General features: G+C 37.2%; 1 protein-coding gene across 1 annotated transcript; it reads left to right on the top strand.

The window, feature by feature from the left end:
* Positions 1-3,794: 3,794 nt before the first annotated feature.
* LOC149813531 (uncharacterized protein At1g28695-like) lies at positions 3,795-15,377 on the top strand. Its single transcript, XM_089991899.1, has 3 exons — positions 3,795-4,018; positions 10,261-10,617; positions 14,772-15,377. Exons 1-3 carry the CDS (start codon positions 3,824-3,826, stop codon positions 15,255-15,257), a joined length of 1,038 nt encoding a protein of 345 aa, XP_089848025.1. The 5' UTR covers positions 3,795-3,823; the 3' UTR covers positions 15,258-15,377.
* Positions 15,378-16,535: the final 1,158 nt, after the last annotated feature.

Consider the following 16,535-nt stretch of genomic DNA (forward strand, 5'->3'; position numbering starts at 1 on the left):
ATATGTAATTCATTCATGTTACTTTGATTGTCTTAGATTAGGTGCATTGCATATAAATTATTTTATTATATTTTGTTCATCAATACTAACCTTTCTTTTCTCTTTTAGGATGCTGGAGATAATCAGCGTAGAGGAGCTGATAGAGGCATAGATGAAGGGGCAGATTGAGACAATGAAGAAGATGATGCTCAGAATCTTGGCAATGATTAGATTCATGTGTTGAATTTGTTGTACCTTCTTGTTGTTTTAAAAGAAACTCTTTGTAAATGTTCACTTGTAAATAATTAGAACTTGACGAAGATTATAGTGGATCGATAAATTGTTTCAGCTGCTTTTTATATGTATTTTTTATGTGTACTTTATTTTTTATACACAGGATATAGAAATTGTATAACGAGAATATTTTTCTCGATATTTATATTTCAAACATTTTTTTTATTTTTTTAAAATTTTTGTGATAGATCAGCGATGGATAATATCCGTCGCTAATTAGTATTGGCCTCCAATTTAGCGATGGATTAGGGATGGATATTTATCTGTCACAAAACTGAATCGATCGATGTTTTGCGATGGATTGTAATCCGTCGTAAATTCGTCGCTACAATAGCGACGAAATTAGCGATGGATGTGTATCTGTCATAAAACCAAATCTTTGTGGATTAGCGATGGCCTTGCGACGAATCATGGCATTCACTAATCCATCACAAATTAGCGACGAAAGTAGCGACATATATGTTTTGTCACTAATTAGCGGCTAAGAAATTGCGATAAAAGTTATTCGTCGATAGTCCGTCGCTAAACTTTTTAATGACAGATTAGCGATGGATTACACCTATCGCTAATCCACAAATTTCTTGTAGTGGATGGATTTTAACCTCCATCGCCGCCTCCATCCCCGTTTCATGTCCTTCATCCCCGATCCAAACGGGGGTGAGGCGGGGCGGGGCCCCATTTCCTCTTAGTCTATAGTCATCCCTTAACGGATTGGGGATGGGGCGGGGCGGGGATTGGGATGGGGATGGGTCGGGGCGAGGAAAAGAGTAAGTTCATCCCCGCATGGGGATAGATTTTAACCTTCATCCCCGCCTCCATCCCTGTTTCATGCACTTCATCTCCGGTCCAAACGGGGTGAGGAGGGGCGGAGCCCCGTTGACCCCAAGTCCACTGCCATCCCTATAGATCACATCAGAATTTTAAAACAAAATGAAAAAAGCTCGAAAAAACCCATTTAGCACAGAGTTTAGCACCAAATGGGTTTAGCGTGGACCCATTACTCTCTCTCTCTCTCTCTCTCTCTCTCTCTCTCTCTCTCTATATATATATATATATATATATATATATATATATATATATATATATATATATATATATATATATATAGGTGTTCCTCAAGAAGGTATTCTCACCTAATAAAAGCTTTAGAATTTAAATTTTTTTGAACTTTTTTTGTTAAACAGACCATATGGTATGGATATGACCTACAAACATTATTTAGTAGAAAGCAAGTTTTGGATCATGCAATTATAGAATACAAACAATGTACCAAAATTTCATGACTGAAAAAAAATCCTATTTTATGTCTAAAAAACATTATTCAAAGCATGATTCCTATCAAATAAACTTTGTTGAATACAATTATAAGGTCTGATTGCTAAGATGCAACTAATAACTATGACTTTCTAGTATGTGGTAGTAAGTACTCGCGAGGAATCATATATATATATATATATATATATATATATATATATATATATATATATATAAGAAAACTAGAATATGTAAACTAGCAAAATATATAAACGGGTATGAAGCAAGATTTTTATTTTTTGTAAATCTAATCCAGCAAATGCATCATTTGCTTGGAATCGACTATTGGATCATCGTAATTGGATCAAGAAATACAATTTTTTATGCTTGCATATTTACAAAAGTTTTAAGTCACTGATTTTGAAGCTTTAAAAGATCCTTCTTATACATCGTAAGCGGACTATCCAAGAGTCTGTTTATATAAAACCATGCATCTAGATCACATTGGGTAAAATTTTAGAAAAAAGTAAGAAAAAACCTATGAAAATTTTGGTTCATACAAGTTTACATATTTTATATAAAAGCATAACGACAAAGGCTAATAAATGACCATGAACTCGTGTTGATTGGCCAGTTGCAAAACTTTATTTAAAAGTTAAGGCTTACCTGCTTCCAGTTCCAGGGCCATGGGCCCGTCAGAAGGAAAAGTCCCTCTCTAGTGAAATGTATGATGCAATTACTCGTTGGATTAGTTCCTCTTAATCATTCACATTTTCAAATAAACTGTCAATGAGGTGCTTCCGTGCCCCATTACACTAAATGTTGTGCTTTGGATAAGAACCCATATTACATTTATCCATATGGACCGGTCTTCGATCTAAAGTCCAAATATTATTGGCATGCAATTACGGGTTTTTAGGCATCTAAACAGCATATTTAATTGTGAAATGCACCATGAACACATAAAATATGGTTGCTTAAGCCGGTTCCTGACGCAGATCCGATCCTAGGCGATGCTCCAAACTGGGTAGGACCAGTACGTATAACTATATAACCAACCTATTTAAGAGATCAACGTACCATTTGGAAACCTGTCATCCAGGTTCACGTTGGCTGGCATCCAGCAGCAATTGGGTACGGAACATTGGGAAAACTTTGGACTGATTTTCCCGGCAGATTTTTACTTTTCCTAACCGAGTGTTGGTCAAAATTAGCTTGAGGAAAACCTTGACTAGTATATGGTTCAAAGTAGGGATGTGTTTGGACTTAGTTTGGGTGTCTGACCAAATCCAAATTGGGTTTGAGATTGCTTTTAGTGGTTTTATATGTGTCTCAAATCTGACATTAAAATCCAATTTTATATAAAAATGTACACTGTTAGCTACTTAGTACTAGTTGGATCTAGATTTGGTATTCCTTTTTTTTTTTTTTTTATAACCTGAAGAAACCTCACCTGGCAAAAAGACCTGGTCGCGCTGGCTCAGCCTGCCATATCTACTGTCTTCGTGCTAGCAGCATAAAACTTCAAGACTAGGACCCCTGCCTCCGGGGCTTATGCTACGCATTGGCTTGCGCAGAGAGGCTATGCTTACGACAATCGAACCTTGACTGCCCGTCTAGCAGTGAAGGCCGCCCCACCCCACTATGTCAACCACCTCAGTTAATCATTCAATTTTTTTTTTTTTTGATGATCCAAAGAAAAAAGTCTCCCATGACCGACTACAGATTGGCTGGCCTCCTGTTGGTAAAACCCTTGAGGTTTCTCTGAACCATATTAGCCAGGACCAGATTAGGTTGTAGTAGCCCAATAGTTACCTTCATTAGTTTCAAATATCAATCCCATTAAAAAAAGAAGTATGGTTGAGACTATCGTACGTAGGCAGTGAGAACTTTAAATTGGCATTTTCTTGACTTTTAGCCAATTTTTTCACTTTTATAAACATGGATGGAAATGTTACATGGACCCCCGTGACGTAGCTTTCAATATTATCCAACACCAACTTGGTTTATGACTGACACCCTTCAAGAAGCATCCTGTCGATATGATGTTAAAGAAACTACGTTGATTCTAGTGATGCATCTGAATGGCTGGGATCAGTTCACATCGAGGTGAAAATTGGATGGTTAGGATTTAATGTAAGTTGGATGCCGTCATACATCATACATCACCCGATGCGTTTCGCCACTCAGTCTTTTTCATACAGCTTCTCTCCTTTTATTTATAAATAAAAGAAAACAACCCAACTCTCATTTGCATTCTTGAACAAGGTACAAGCAATCCATTGTCCAGTCTGCCATGGAAGATTCCGGTGGCCAGAATCTCAACAGTTGGCTGAGGTTTGCCAGTGTTGGCTGCAAGAAAACTTTGTTGGTGCAAGTGAGCCTGCTGCTTTCGGGGACTCTTGTGATTCTGGGGCTCTTTTATTTTTTTGGAGACAATCAGGAGGGATGGAGCTTTTTCCACTCTTTTCAAGATTCATCATATACAGAGGTACTCTTCTCTTGCTTTTTCTTCTCTTCGGTTGATGACTCTGAGCTTTTATCTTTTCAACTTATCAAACGATTCAGCAAGATACTTGTCCTGAAAGCTTCTTCTTTTCTTTTTCTTTTTCTTTTTCTTTTTCTTTTTCTTTTTCTTTTCTCCATCAATCTGGAAGTTGCCAGTTTGAATCCCGATGGTATGGTTGTATAACTGGTAGAGGTCTGAATAACTCCAGCTTGCCTATAAAAAAAAAACTTTTTTTTTCATTCTTTTTAATTATCTCTTGCAAGGATCGTGTTTTGTATATATATATATATATATATATATATATATATATATATATATATATATATATATATATATATATATATATATATATATATATATATATATATATATATATATATATATGCCTGCAATGGCTCTACTTATCAGATAGGGGCAACTTATGAACATCGCCAAATTGAGGGGATGTCACGAGTTCAAAACCAACAGGTAGGGGTCTGCCTAACCCCAGCTTGCCTATAAAAAAGAAAAGCTTTTTTTAGTTCTTTTTAATTATCTCTTGCAAGGATCATGTTTTGTATATACATATACCCAGCTCTACTTACCAGGTAGGGGCAACTTATGAACATAGGGGGATGTCACGAGTTCAAAACCAACAGGTAGGGGTCTGCCTAACCCCAGCTTGCCTATAAAAAAAAAGCTTCTTTTTAATTCTCTCTTGCAAGAATCATGTAATCAGGTAGGGGCAACTTATGAACATCGCCAAATGGAAGGGATGTCACGAGTTCAAAACCAACAGGTGTGCATCCTTAGCCGGCGTGTTGTACTCGGTTGGTGGGCAAGGGGGGTTTTTACACCAGTGAACTTGGCGAACAACACTGTTTTAATTCCCCCGGTTATAAAAAAGAAAAAGAATTTGCGTTACTCTTTCTCTTTCTTTTTTTTCCTTTGTCCGGGCACCGTAGGGTGCCTTGCAGTCCATAAACTTTGGATTTTGTGACTTGATCTTAAAAGAAACTCAACTAAACTTGAATTTGGTCTTTTGTGTTTTTAGGTAAGAACTTTGTAAATTGATTCTTGTAAAACTTTATGGTGAGGATGAAAAAAACTGGGTTTTAATCCAATTTTCAAAAAAAAAAAAAAACAAGCTTTTTAATTACTAACTTGGCTTGTTGGCACTCAAACAACCATCTAACCAAGTTTTAAGAGTAAACTTGGTTTTGGGTGTCACCCAAACGAAGCAGCTTACTCGATTCAAAGCTCAATAAAAAAATTGTTTGTTTTTTTATGTGACTGAAAATTCGCTTAACTGAAATGCAAATGTAAAATTGTGGGAACCCATACTGCAGCCAGATAGTAGCAATGCTGGAGTTTGTGAATCGTGATCATGATTAAGTTTGAATTAACGACGCTTGGGACCTGCATCACAGGGATACTTCGACTTCAACTTGATCACGTGTCGTGTCCCCTTTATCTGCAATTTCTACAGAGTTTTGTTAAGAAAAGAGTTTTTTTCTACAGAGACGTAGACTACAAAGAAACCATTTTACCAAACCAAGTAGGCGACTGCATATTCCAAGAAGGAGAAGAGGGCATATCCTGCCAGATGGGATGGGCCAAATAGGGTATATAATTGTTGGTCCAACCTGGACCCACTTGAGCTTAAATCATAATATAAACATATGCACATGGTCCGTGGACCCTTATTCCATTGAGACTTCACTGGAAGCTAACCAAGCTTAGACTTCGTGGAATCACAGAAACACGAAACCATTGGGTGTATTGTGAGTTGTGACTCTTTGCTTACCTAAGTCTGTCCTAGTCTCGCCAATGGGGGCTCTCCTTGTCTGGCAGGAGCAGCTAGTGCACGTCACCTTATGTTGGGACCTTGCAGGTTCAAAACCCAATGGTATGGTTGTATAACTGATAGCTAGGGGCCACCTTGACCCAAAAACACTTTAATAAAGGGGTTCAGGTCAGGGGTGGGCAGTGCCCACCCTGACCCATGAAAGAAGGACCAGGGTGGCAGTGCCCACTAAGGGTGTTAATGGCCCTGGTTTATCCGGACCCTACCCAAACCAAATCAATAGGATCCGGGTATGGTGATAAATAAAAAGACCCGATTAAGACCTGGCCCAAAGGTGCGATTAATTCATGGACCTGAGTATAGTTTGTGAAATTTTACCAGACTCAGACCTGACCCAAGTTTCGATTAAGACCTGCAATTTTCAATATAAAACTGATAAAAAATGATTTTACTGGGTATGGTCTGGGTTTGATCATTCATGTAGTTCTTATCGGATTTGGGTATGGTTTTGCTTATAGTAGACCGGATTTCACCTGGGTTTGAATCAACCCTACCCGTTCACACCCCTAGTGCTCACCCTGATCTTTTATGTACCCCCTCCTCTCTCTCTCTCTCTCTCTCTCTCTCTCTCTCTCTCTCTCTCTCTCTCAACCCAAAAATCCCCCCCAATGAAGAGGTTGCTATGCTGGTAAACGAGCCGAGCTTGGATTGTTCGAGGTTGGCTCATTAAGGCTACACCCTTTCTCTTTGTGAGCCAATCATAAGCTAGACCTAGACCCCATTCTTATCTGAAAGTGATGTTTACATGAGGCTGCTCCAGATTCAACTACACCCAACAATAAGGATGCAAATGGATCGGATTTAGTATTTGAGTTTTGTGAGTTTTGGCTTTTCCAACCCAATCTTGATCCGACTCGTGTATTTAGCTGTTCCGGATTCGATCCTTTTGCATCCTTACCCAACAGTATATATCTGGCTTGAATCTAACCTGGGTTCAGATATACATTATCTTAATGCAAATAGCTGACCTCCATTGCAGAAGAACCTCTCTCTCTCTCTCTCTCTCTCTCTCTCTCTCTCTCTCTCTCTCTCTCTCTCTATATATATATATATATATATATATATATATATATATAGCATTACTGTGCATAGTACTACTAACATATCTTCACAAAGATCACCTACAAGAATGTGCGTTGCATGACTTCATTATATTGTTCCTTTCATTCCTCTGTTCCTTTTCTGGTAGATAATACCAAACCTATGAGCATGTTGGTTCCATGTGATCCTGCATGGCATAATCATGCTGAAATTCTAATTTTAAACAAGATTTTGATTTTAAACTAGATCATTTGCAGGAGTTATGCAGGGCCGTCGATGGTCGGGTACTCAACCCATCAGGTTGCACCCAAACCCGCCCAAGTATCCAGCGCTCATGTTCAGATTATGTTGGGTCAAGAAAATGAAATCTTAATCTTGAATATACATAATTTAAAGGGTATTTATTTATTTTTTACATAAAATATATACAACACTCACGTCATTCGGTTCGAGTGGAGCATCAAACAAAAATCATGGCCCAAACCCGATCCACCTGTTGCTTGGGTTGGGTTTAGCTTGGGTACCCGAGATAATCCTGACCCATTGTCAGCCTTATGGTTATTCTCCTTATCCTTCACCCACCAGAAAGCCTGCCACTCTGGCCTTATTGCAAGGGACTCACATTTCAGGTTTCGAACTCTAGACATCCTTCAGCTTGCAACATGGACCCATCTAGCCAGGTTTGCAAAACCCTTGTGGACTAGTTGCCAACTCACTCCGAACAGGGACATGGGTACAATTTAAGCCTCACCTCATGGATTGTGATCAACCTCTGATGGGTTTACCCATCAGAGGTCACCTTGGTGTCATTCATCCATGGCGATGAACGACATCCGAAACACCATAATTGGACTCTGTTTTCAGACATTCATTTTGAAAACTGTAGAGGCCGTTCATCTAAGGTACTGAACGAACCAAACAGGGCATGTCCGGGCTCAGCTCGTTTACCAGCGGATTGAGCTCATGGGCTCGGCTCGTGTTCATGTTTAGTGAGCCACACTCTCGGCTCATCCTTGAATGAGACGAGCCAAGCACAAACTGCTGGTGTAATTTATACATGGAACATATATTTTTATATATTACACTTAAAATATATTATTTTGTATACATTATACTTAATAACTCATATTTTATGTGTATATTTTCTTACACTTCTCATTTTGTATATATTTTATGTATTCATGTTTTATATATTACACTTAAAATATATATTAGTTATACCAGCTCTCCCGAGCCGAGCTGAACTAAACACCCTGTATTCCGGCTCAATTTTGTCTAAGCTAAACTAGCTGTTTGTGGCTTAGCTCGCTAATCATGAACGAGTTCGTGACAAGCCAAACCGAGCCGAGCCGTGAGCTGCTCGGTTTGTTTAGCAGTCCTAGTTGTAACCGAGTTTCTGAAGTCGCCAGTGACACATTTGATGTGAGGCTGCCAAGATCTTGGGTGTGACGTTGTGTGGGTAAGGTTTCTCCTTTCTTTGGGCGACCCCTCTAGCCAATCAAATGCCAGATCTAACCTTTTCACCTGTTTGGCATTGTTCGAACATTATGATAGTAGTAGGTTTAATCGTGATATGACATTACCATGATTTAAATATTTATCTTCACTTTTGTAAAGTCACTAGAATATGAGAACTAGAAACATGATAGCTACGATGCGAACTGACCAATTTTAACACTTTTTTTTTTTTTCAAATCCAACCATGCAGATATGTTCGGCAGTCTGAATTTGCTGGAATGAACTATTGGATCAGGCATTTTCGATGAAAAGGATAATATTTTTTGGATGTTTGAATATTTATGAAGATTATGAGTTAATAAGTTTAAAGCCTTAAAAAATCATGTTTATGCATCCTAATCGAAAGATTCAAGAGCTGGTCCTTATAAAACCAAGCATATAGATCACATCTGTATGGTTAGATTTAAGAGAGAAAAAAAAAAAACAAAAAATCTATGAAAATCACAGTTCACATGTTTGTTCTCATATTTCAAGTTCACATTCTAGTGACTTATCTTAGGCTTACACAAGCTTACAAGGGTTGATTGCATGTGCAATGGGGCTAGCTCTTATATTTATACTTTTTTTTTCCAGTTTTTGTTATTAAATGCATCAAAATCTCATTATCTAAAAAACATATTTTTCCATCAACAAACACAATTCAAGGCTAATGGCCCATGTTGAACACGTCTATGGTATCAAATTGTATTTGAACAACCTGAGGTTATGAGTTTCCAAGTCAATTTTAGTTGTAGACGACTCCATGTGTGTGCATGTATGTGCTTGTGCGTTTGTACAAGGATCAAATTGGGTAACATCATTTGTACCATCTTATTTGGTGAAACTTGTCCTTGATTCAAACTTTTGTTGATGCATAGATAGGATTTTGTAACCTAGAAAATTTGAGACCTTTGATCTTTAGGTTCCTTCTAAAATTCTATGTACACATCCAAAAATTAACTCGACCCAAGGCTGTTTCCTAGCTTTCAAGATCGCATCTGAATGGTCACAGTTGCTCACTAGATAAAATGGTACAAAAAATATTGCCCAATTTGATCACACGCATGAGAAATTTTTTGTGGTCGCCAACCCGGATATTTTATAGCAGCACTCTTGTTTGTGTGGACCTAACCACAAAATGTTGGATTTAACCCAGATGTGTTTAGCATGGTCTATTTATTGTGTTAGCAGGTTTAGTCATAAGCAACAAACCAATAGGTATCAAGATAGTGAAAAATAAATGGTTTACAATTAGTGAAGATGAGGGTGGTTTAAAAACAACCCATAGGGCCCTGCTAGACCCAGCCCTAACACATGAACATATTAAATATGACACATTACATGATCTAAAGCTTAGTGTTTACTTTTGCTAAGTAGATCTATGTAAATCAAGGTATGTTGGTTGCATCTCATGTGATTTAAAATTAAGTGAGATTTAGAAAAATGAATCTCATTTGGACAATACCCAAAAGCAACCAAATCCAAAACTTTTTTTTGGTACGGAAGTTTCATTAAAAGTGAGTTGACACAAAACTCTAAAAGTGAGATTTTAGAAAGTGTAGGTATCATTAGATTTTAAAAGTGAATTTCTTTTGAAAGTATTTTCACTTTTCAAAAACATAACCAAACGGACCCTTAGTGTACCTCTAGACATTATGGTGGTTTGTAACATGTATAAATAATTGTGTGCATGCACTAAACTGCTTCATTACTGTTACCCTCTTTAAATTATAGATACATCATATATTAACTCATCTAGGACGATTATGCTTAGCAAGTAATTACTCATAACCAATCATTTTAAGTTAATTTTCATGTGATTTGGATGCCCGTGGATCAGGATGCAGGACTGGATGATGTACTACAAAGAGTGTCCATGGAAAATAAGACTCTTATACTGACAGTAATAAACAAAGCATATGCAGAAAACAACAACATGCTTGAGCTCTTCCTCCAGAGTTTCCAGCACGGTGAGGGCACCCAGCATTTGGTCCAGCACCTGCTCATTGTTACCCTTGACCAAGCTGCCTTCAACAAATGCCAAGAGCTTCACCTGCACTGTTACAAACTCATCACCGACGGCGTCGACTTCTCTGGTGAAAAAATCTTCATGACTGAAGATTATCTTAAGATGATGTGGAGGAGGCTCATGTTTGTAGCCAATGTGCTCAGACGAGGCTACAACATCGTGTTCACAGTAAGTATATGCATGTTTGCATGTGCACACATGGTTAAATTTCGGCACACATGTCACAAGGACACGATTAAAAGGACACGAGACACACCTTTCTTGTGTAGTTCTCCATTATTAATAATATATAGGTGGTATCCCATGTGGTAAGCGGGGTCCTGTGCCAAGCTGAAGACTCACACTCGAATCCCTCTCCCACATGGGGCTTAAGAGATATCTGGTAGCTAGGGGTCTGCCTAACCCTAGCTTGACTTTAAAATATATATATATATATATATATATATATATATATATATATATATATATATATATATATATATATATATATATATATATATATATATATATATATATAAAAGATGACACAACACAAGAATAAATTAAGTATCCGGGTGACATGTTCAGCACAGCTCCTTTAAAATACGATGACAGTGTTGGAAAATAGTGCTATGTTAGGATCGATCAATAACCTATAAAATAATATTCAAAATTATTTATTTATTTATTTATTTATTTATGTTTCTTATGATTTTAGTTTGAGCGTATCATTGAAAGCAATATTCAAATTATCTTGAAAACCGTTGGCACCCCAAAAAAATTCCTCACGTAGTTTGGCCATAGAAAAACAATAACCTTATTGACGTCGTCCAAAACAGCAGATTGACATCTAACATGCTTAAAGAAAATAAATTGAGCAGAGATAGCAAGATCTTACCTTCTACCCAAAGGAGCTTCACCACATAAGAATGAAAAAAATTAAAAAAAATAAAACACAAGATAAAAACCTACTTTTACCTTAAGTCACCGTAAAGGAGTGAACCGAGATCAAGCTTTTGTGTCCACCCTTGGTTTGGGAGCAAACCTAATGGTGTCGGACTTTGGGTTTGCCTCTAGGCTCAATTGCACTAGGCTATCTAAAAGGACTTTTAATGTGAAACCCCTATTTATAATGTTGGAGACCCTTTCTTTCATTAAGACATAGAGTCCCACTTGGCCTTATCTTCAACCACACTTTTCAAAACCTAGCTAATTTTTTATTAAATAATATTAATTAATAAAATTAAGACTCCTTTAAAATAAAATTGTTGAGATTTTGGAGATACTAAAATAATGTTCAATAATTATAGTTTTTAGGAATCTGTTCCAAAAACATGATTTATAAAAACTTGCTTACCCAGTACATGAATATTAGAAAAAGTCCTTGCTTACCCAGTACATGAACGTATGGACCAATAGTAGACACGTAATTGTTCAAAACCAAAGTTCATTTAGCCAACTCCAGGCCAAAGGTCACCAGTGAGTGTGGTTGCTAACCATCGTTTGTTCATAGGGCTAGTTGCTCTTCGCACACCGAAATGTCTAACCAAAGAGAGACAATGGAGCCTCCTGCAACACACATGAAAAATTCTAAACTTGGGTTTTCACATGTCAAATGGGCTCATTAGTCCTCCAATATAATCTTGTACAAGTCAAAATTGAATCCAATAGTACCAAATTGTTCATAAACAAAATAGAATTTATTCATTAGATTATCCATGGATTCCTTTGAAAAAAATTGTATGCAAGCTCATACAAAATTACAACAGACAGGAGGTACCACTTATGGTGTTTGCTCTTCATCATAGATCAGACTTGTGAATCCCTTGCTTCTTTTGCATGGAATTCAATGACATGCAGTAGATAGCTAGTAGGGTAATTGATGAGTTCTGGCTTTTATACTTTGCAGAGTCCCCTGAATAGTAAGATTAAAATAGTGATCCAGTTTAGCAACCGACCATACTCTACCAAACATGCCCTCTCATTCTTTATAGAATGTTTGGATGCATAAAGAAGGAAAGCTAAGAGTTTTATTTCTTGTTTATCCTGCTTGTTTGGATTAGTATTACTTTTTTTAAAAGCTATTCTAAAAGATATTTTCAATGAGAATCAAGTGTAAATTGCACATCAAATTTAAATAACCGGCTCACATAAAAGTGGTGAAGTCCAAGTCAAACTACAGAGAACGGGATAACAACAAGTATTTCAAATAAATCACACTTTATTGCCTCAAAAATAAAAAAGAGTGTGCAAGCAAATGCGCACAAAACCTATTACAAAAGCACGAGCGGCAATAAAAATTATAACCCAGAAATAATAAAAATGGCCTAATGCCCTAACTATAAAAACAAGAAAATAAAAACTTCAAATATAATCTTGAGCTAGCTTTTTTCAACCCGTGTGCAACGAACTTTAGTGCCTTCACTTCAACCACCTTATCCACCTTAGTGCTCATCAACGCCACCACTTGCAATCGCATAAAACGGAAACACAAAAGACAAAACTATTTCTATACTATGTTAGTAACCCAACAAAGACTCAACTAGACTTAACTTAAGCACTCAAAACCTTATTTTAGGTTCTGATTTTCTGACGAAAACCAACACTTAACACATACAAAGTAACTCAACTAAGACACCAAAAACTCACAAAATACACTCCAAGACACTTAATTACAAAAAGAATAAAAATAAAATTAATTTCTAAAAATCGCTGCAACTAAAACCAGAAGTCGGATTTTTGTAAGATCAAAAAAACAGATTCGATAAAATAGTCGTAAAATTTCAATCCCTGGTCAGGTCGAACTGAAATTTGGAGGAAATACTCTAGACACGTACAACTAATACATACTAAAATTTTAGCCTTAAACTCCTTCCGGATCGACTGAAACAATCTTTTTATCAAACTAGAAAATTCAGGTCTGCCACAAAAAATCTGATCGATAAAGAAAAAACTTTTTCGGCCAAAATAAAAATTTTAAATTTAAAATAATAAGTCTAAGCGATCCTAAACAATCCTAATACACAAAAATCACAGAGAGTATATCTAAATATGTAAGAATAAAACAAAATTTGATCTATATGCAAGAAACCCTAAAAATTTAAAGAAGGGGTAGAAGAAGGAACTTACAGACGGCGGTTCTTGATTTTGGATTAGGTTGAGAAAAGAACGGATCTCTCCTATAATGATGTTGCATCCCAGAGGTTGCCCACAAAGTGAGGAGTGATGCCACGTTAAGCTCTTGGTTGTTGCACATGAAACTCACGTAGAGAAGAAAAAAGAAGAAAAGAAAAGAGAAAAAGAAAGAGGAAGAGAGTTCCCCACGTTGGGAAAAAAGAAGAGGAAAGAGGGGGGAGGGAGGCAGCAGCTCCTAAGAAAAAAATCAACTTTTACTTAGGTTTTCTAACCTATTTATTATGCTAACTTTATTAGTTTCTAAATTCTTAAAAACACTTCTAACATTCCTATTTTCAAAAACACTCAAAAGTAATATTTATTTCTAAAACTACACTACAAATACCATTATTTCATAACAATTCCAAGGTGGTGCCCCCTTATGAAGTTTTATTTTAGATTTTTTAACCTTTGCACAGCTGAATTTGAAATTGGAGCATCTAGGATTGACAGCATCCTATGGATCTTGACTCTGGATCTTTGCTCCAACTACTTTGAAATAACTATAAGATGCCTGAATTGCACTTGATTTGGATGAAATTTGCACCAAAAGCTTCTTGAATACAAAAACAACAAAAAAATCATCAACCATGGGTATTTTAACATTAAAATCAATAAATTTCATGCATAAATTATATAAAAATACATATAATTTATGCATGATCATGAATAATTGGGCACATGCAAATAATCCCTCAAAAAAAAACTGATTACAAGAAATCATTTTTAAACTCTAATTCAATGGTGTTATCTACCAAGGCTATGCTTGAGAAAATAGCAAGCATGTATTGTCAATTCTATGACTTCATGGCCTGTCTCAAAAGATTGGCATGAGGCTAGGGTGACCAAGACTCAGTGGCGTTGATGAAGAAACAGGCAACTTAGTGGTCCACTGCAGAGCTTGGCCGCTGAAACTACAGCAGCTGCTGAGCCTATAGGTTCCTTGAGTTCACATCAAGTCAGACAAAAAGGCAATTATGCAGCATGCTGAATCAAGCATTGATGAAGCAGATTGCCCAAAGTTTTCTCAGTGCCTTCATTACATCATAGGACTAGACTTAACGAAACTTGACCAACCATGAGGCCTGGCTTATGGACTCACTCACATTAAGCTCATGAATCAAAATCACAGCCAACTAACAGAGACAGTGGCTTCTCTTTCATGGCAGGATGCCGATATTTTGTGGTTTCGAAACCCGTTCACACGGTTCTCTTCAGAGGACGACATGCAGATAAGCTGTGACAGGTACTATGGCCAACCATACGATAAATCAAACGATATTAATTGTGGATTCTATTTTGTTCATTCAAACAAGAGGACAATCAAGCTATACAACTTATGGTATAAAAGCAAGGATATAGGCATACATGAACAAGATGTGCTCCAACAACTTCAGAGCAGACCCGCTTTCCAGCAACTTGGCTTGAAATTCAGATTTCTAGACACACTACACTTCTCAGGGTTCTGTCAGACAAGCATGGATTTGAGGCAGGTGAACACAATGCATGCAAACTGTTGTAAGACTTTGAAGGCCAAGTTGATAGACTTGAGAAACTATTTTCAAGCCTGGGAGAACTTCATGGCTACCGACCATAATAGTTCAAGTGGGACATGGCCTGATGCCAAAGCTTGTCAAGCTTCATGGGGGAGGTAGGACTGTATCAATCCATGGAGGAAGGTGGCCAGTGAAACCCTCAAATGTGAAATCTTTATATTCTTTTTGTTTATTAGGAATTCTTGACTGCAATAAATGATATATGAGCATATTGTCTAACTGGGTTCCTGTACCATGGATTCTGGTTTCACAATCGCACACCACTCACATAGACGCCATTGATTTCTTCGTCATTTGATTAGTATACATCAGTCCACATAAATTAGAATTCCAAGTTTCTCACGAACTGAAAAAAAAAAAACTATGAAAAATAGAACGGGGAATGATAAACAATATTGAGTTCGCTCATACATATAAAGGAGCCCCCCCCCCCCCCCCCCCCGCCCTAAACTTAAGTTAATCCTAGCAATTGACAATGATGAAAACATACATCCCAAGCTGCAACTTTTTCAAAAGAACAGGCAATACCAACCTGCAGTTGGGTGTCACAGACAATCAACAAACCATGGATTCGGTGGCCCACAAACACCAGAGAGAGAGAGAGAGAGAGAGAGGCAAAACTAGATTTTATGTTCGCCAATGCATTTGGACGGCAACGACACACCACAGGAAGACGATAGAGCAGTCAGGGGAATGTGAGCCACTTAAGTTTTGCCGTCTGAAGCCCACTTGGATCTGGGTTTGGCTTTGATTGTCTATAACCTGGATCCAGGACTACTCTGATGATAGGAGGGATTGGAATCAAACCAGGCTGTACCAACAGGAATGGATCCGACCCAATGCCCATTTAAGCCAGATGGCCAGGCCCTTGAGTTAAGCCAAAATTACATTAACCACTGCAAGCTCAGGTCATGTTCGACCCGTGTCCAACACTCACTCAGGTTAGATTTGAAAAAGAGACTTAGCACAGGACATTTTATGAACCAACCATTAGATGGGCCATCTCAACAGTCTTGCAGACATAGCCTATCCTAAGTCGATTTCGAGTCAACTTTATTCATTTTTTTTCCATAGCGAGTCAACTTTATTCATTGCCCCCAAAGAACATGCACCAAGGATGCTTCGACCAGCCAATACTCTCCCTCTCTCTCTCTCCATATATATATATATATATATATAATATATATATATATATATATATATATATACTGAGATCTATTTTTTCTTAAATTTCACCAGGCATGGTTTTATAATACGAAGCAAGCAGGATCTTTTAAGGTTCGAGAATCAACAGCTTAAATTTTTAGTAAATAACCTTTCAATGATCAATTTTCATAAACAACGAAGCATCCAAAAATCAAAATTTTCAGCAAAATA

The sequence above is a fragment of the Nuphar pumila genome, chromosome 16 (assembly GCF_984573655.1).
Source record: "Nuphar pumila chromosome 16, dmNupPumi1.hap1.1, whole genome shotgun sequence".
Classification (NCBI taxonomy): Eukaryota; Viridiplantae; Streptophyta; class Magnoliopsida; order Nymphaeales; family Nymphaeaceae; genus Nuphar; species Nuphar pumila.

Bases quoted from the DNA above. Each gene is read 5' to 3' on its own strand.
- LOC149813531 (XM_089991899.1), top strand. From the start codon at position 3,824: ATGGAAGATTCCGGTGGCCAGAATCTCAACAGTTGGCTGAGGTTTGCC. The intron at 4,019-10,260 runs GTACTCTTCTCT...CCCGTGGATCAG, and splicing joins AAGATTCATCATATACAGAG to GATGCAGGACTGGATGATGT. The intron at 10,618-14,771 runs GTAAGTATATGC...CTTTCATGGCAG, and splicing joins GCTACAACATCGTGTTCACA to GATGCCGATATTTTGTGGTT.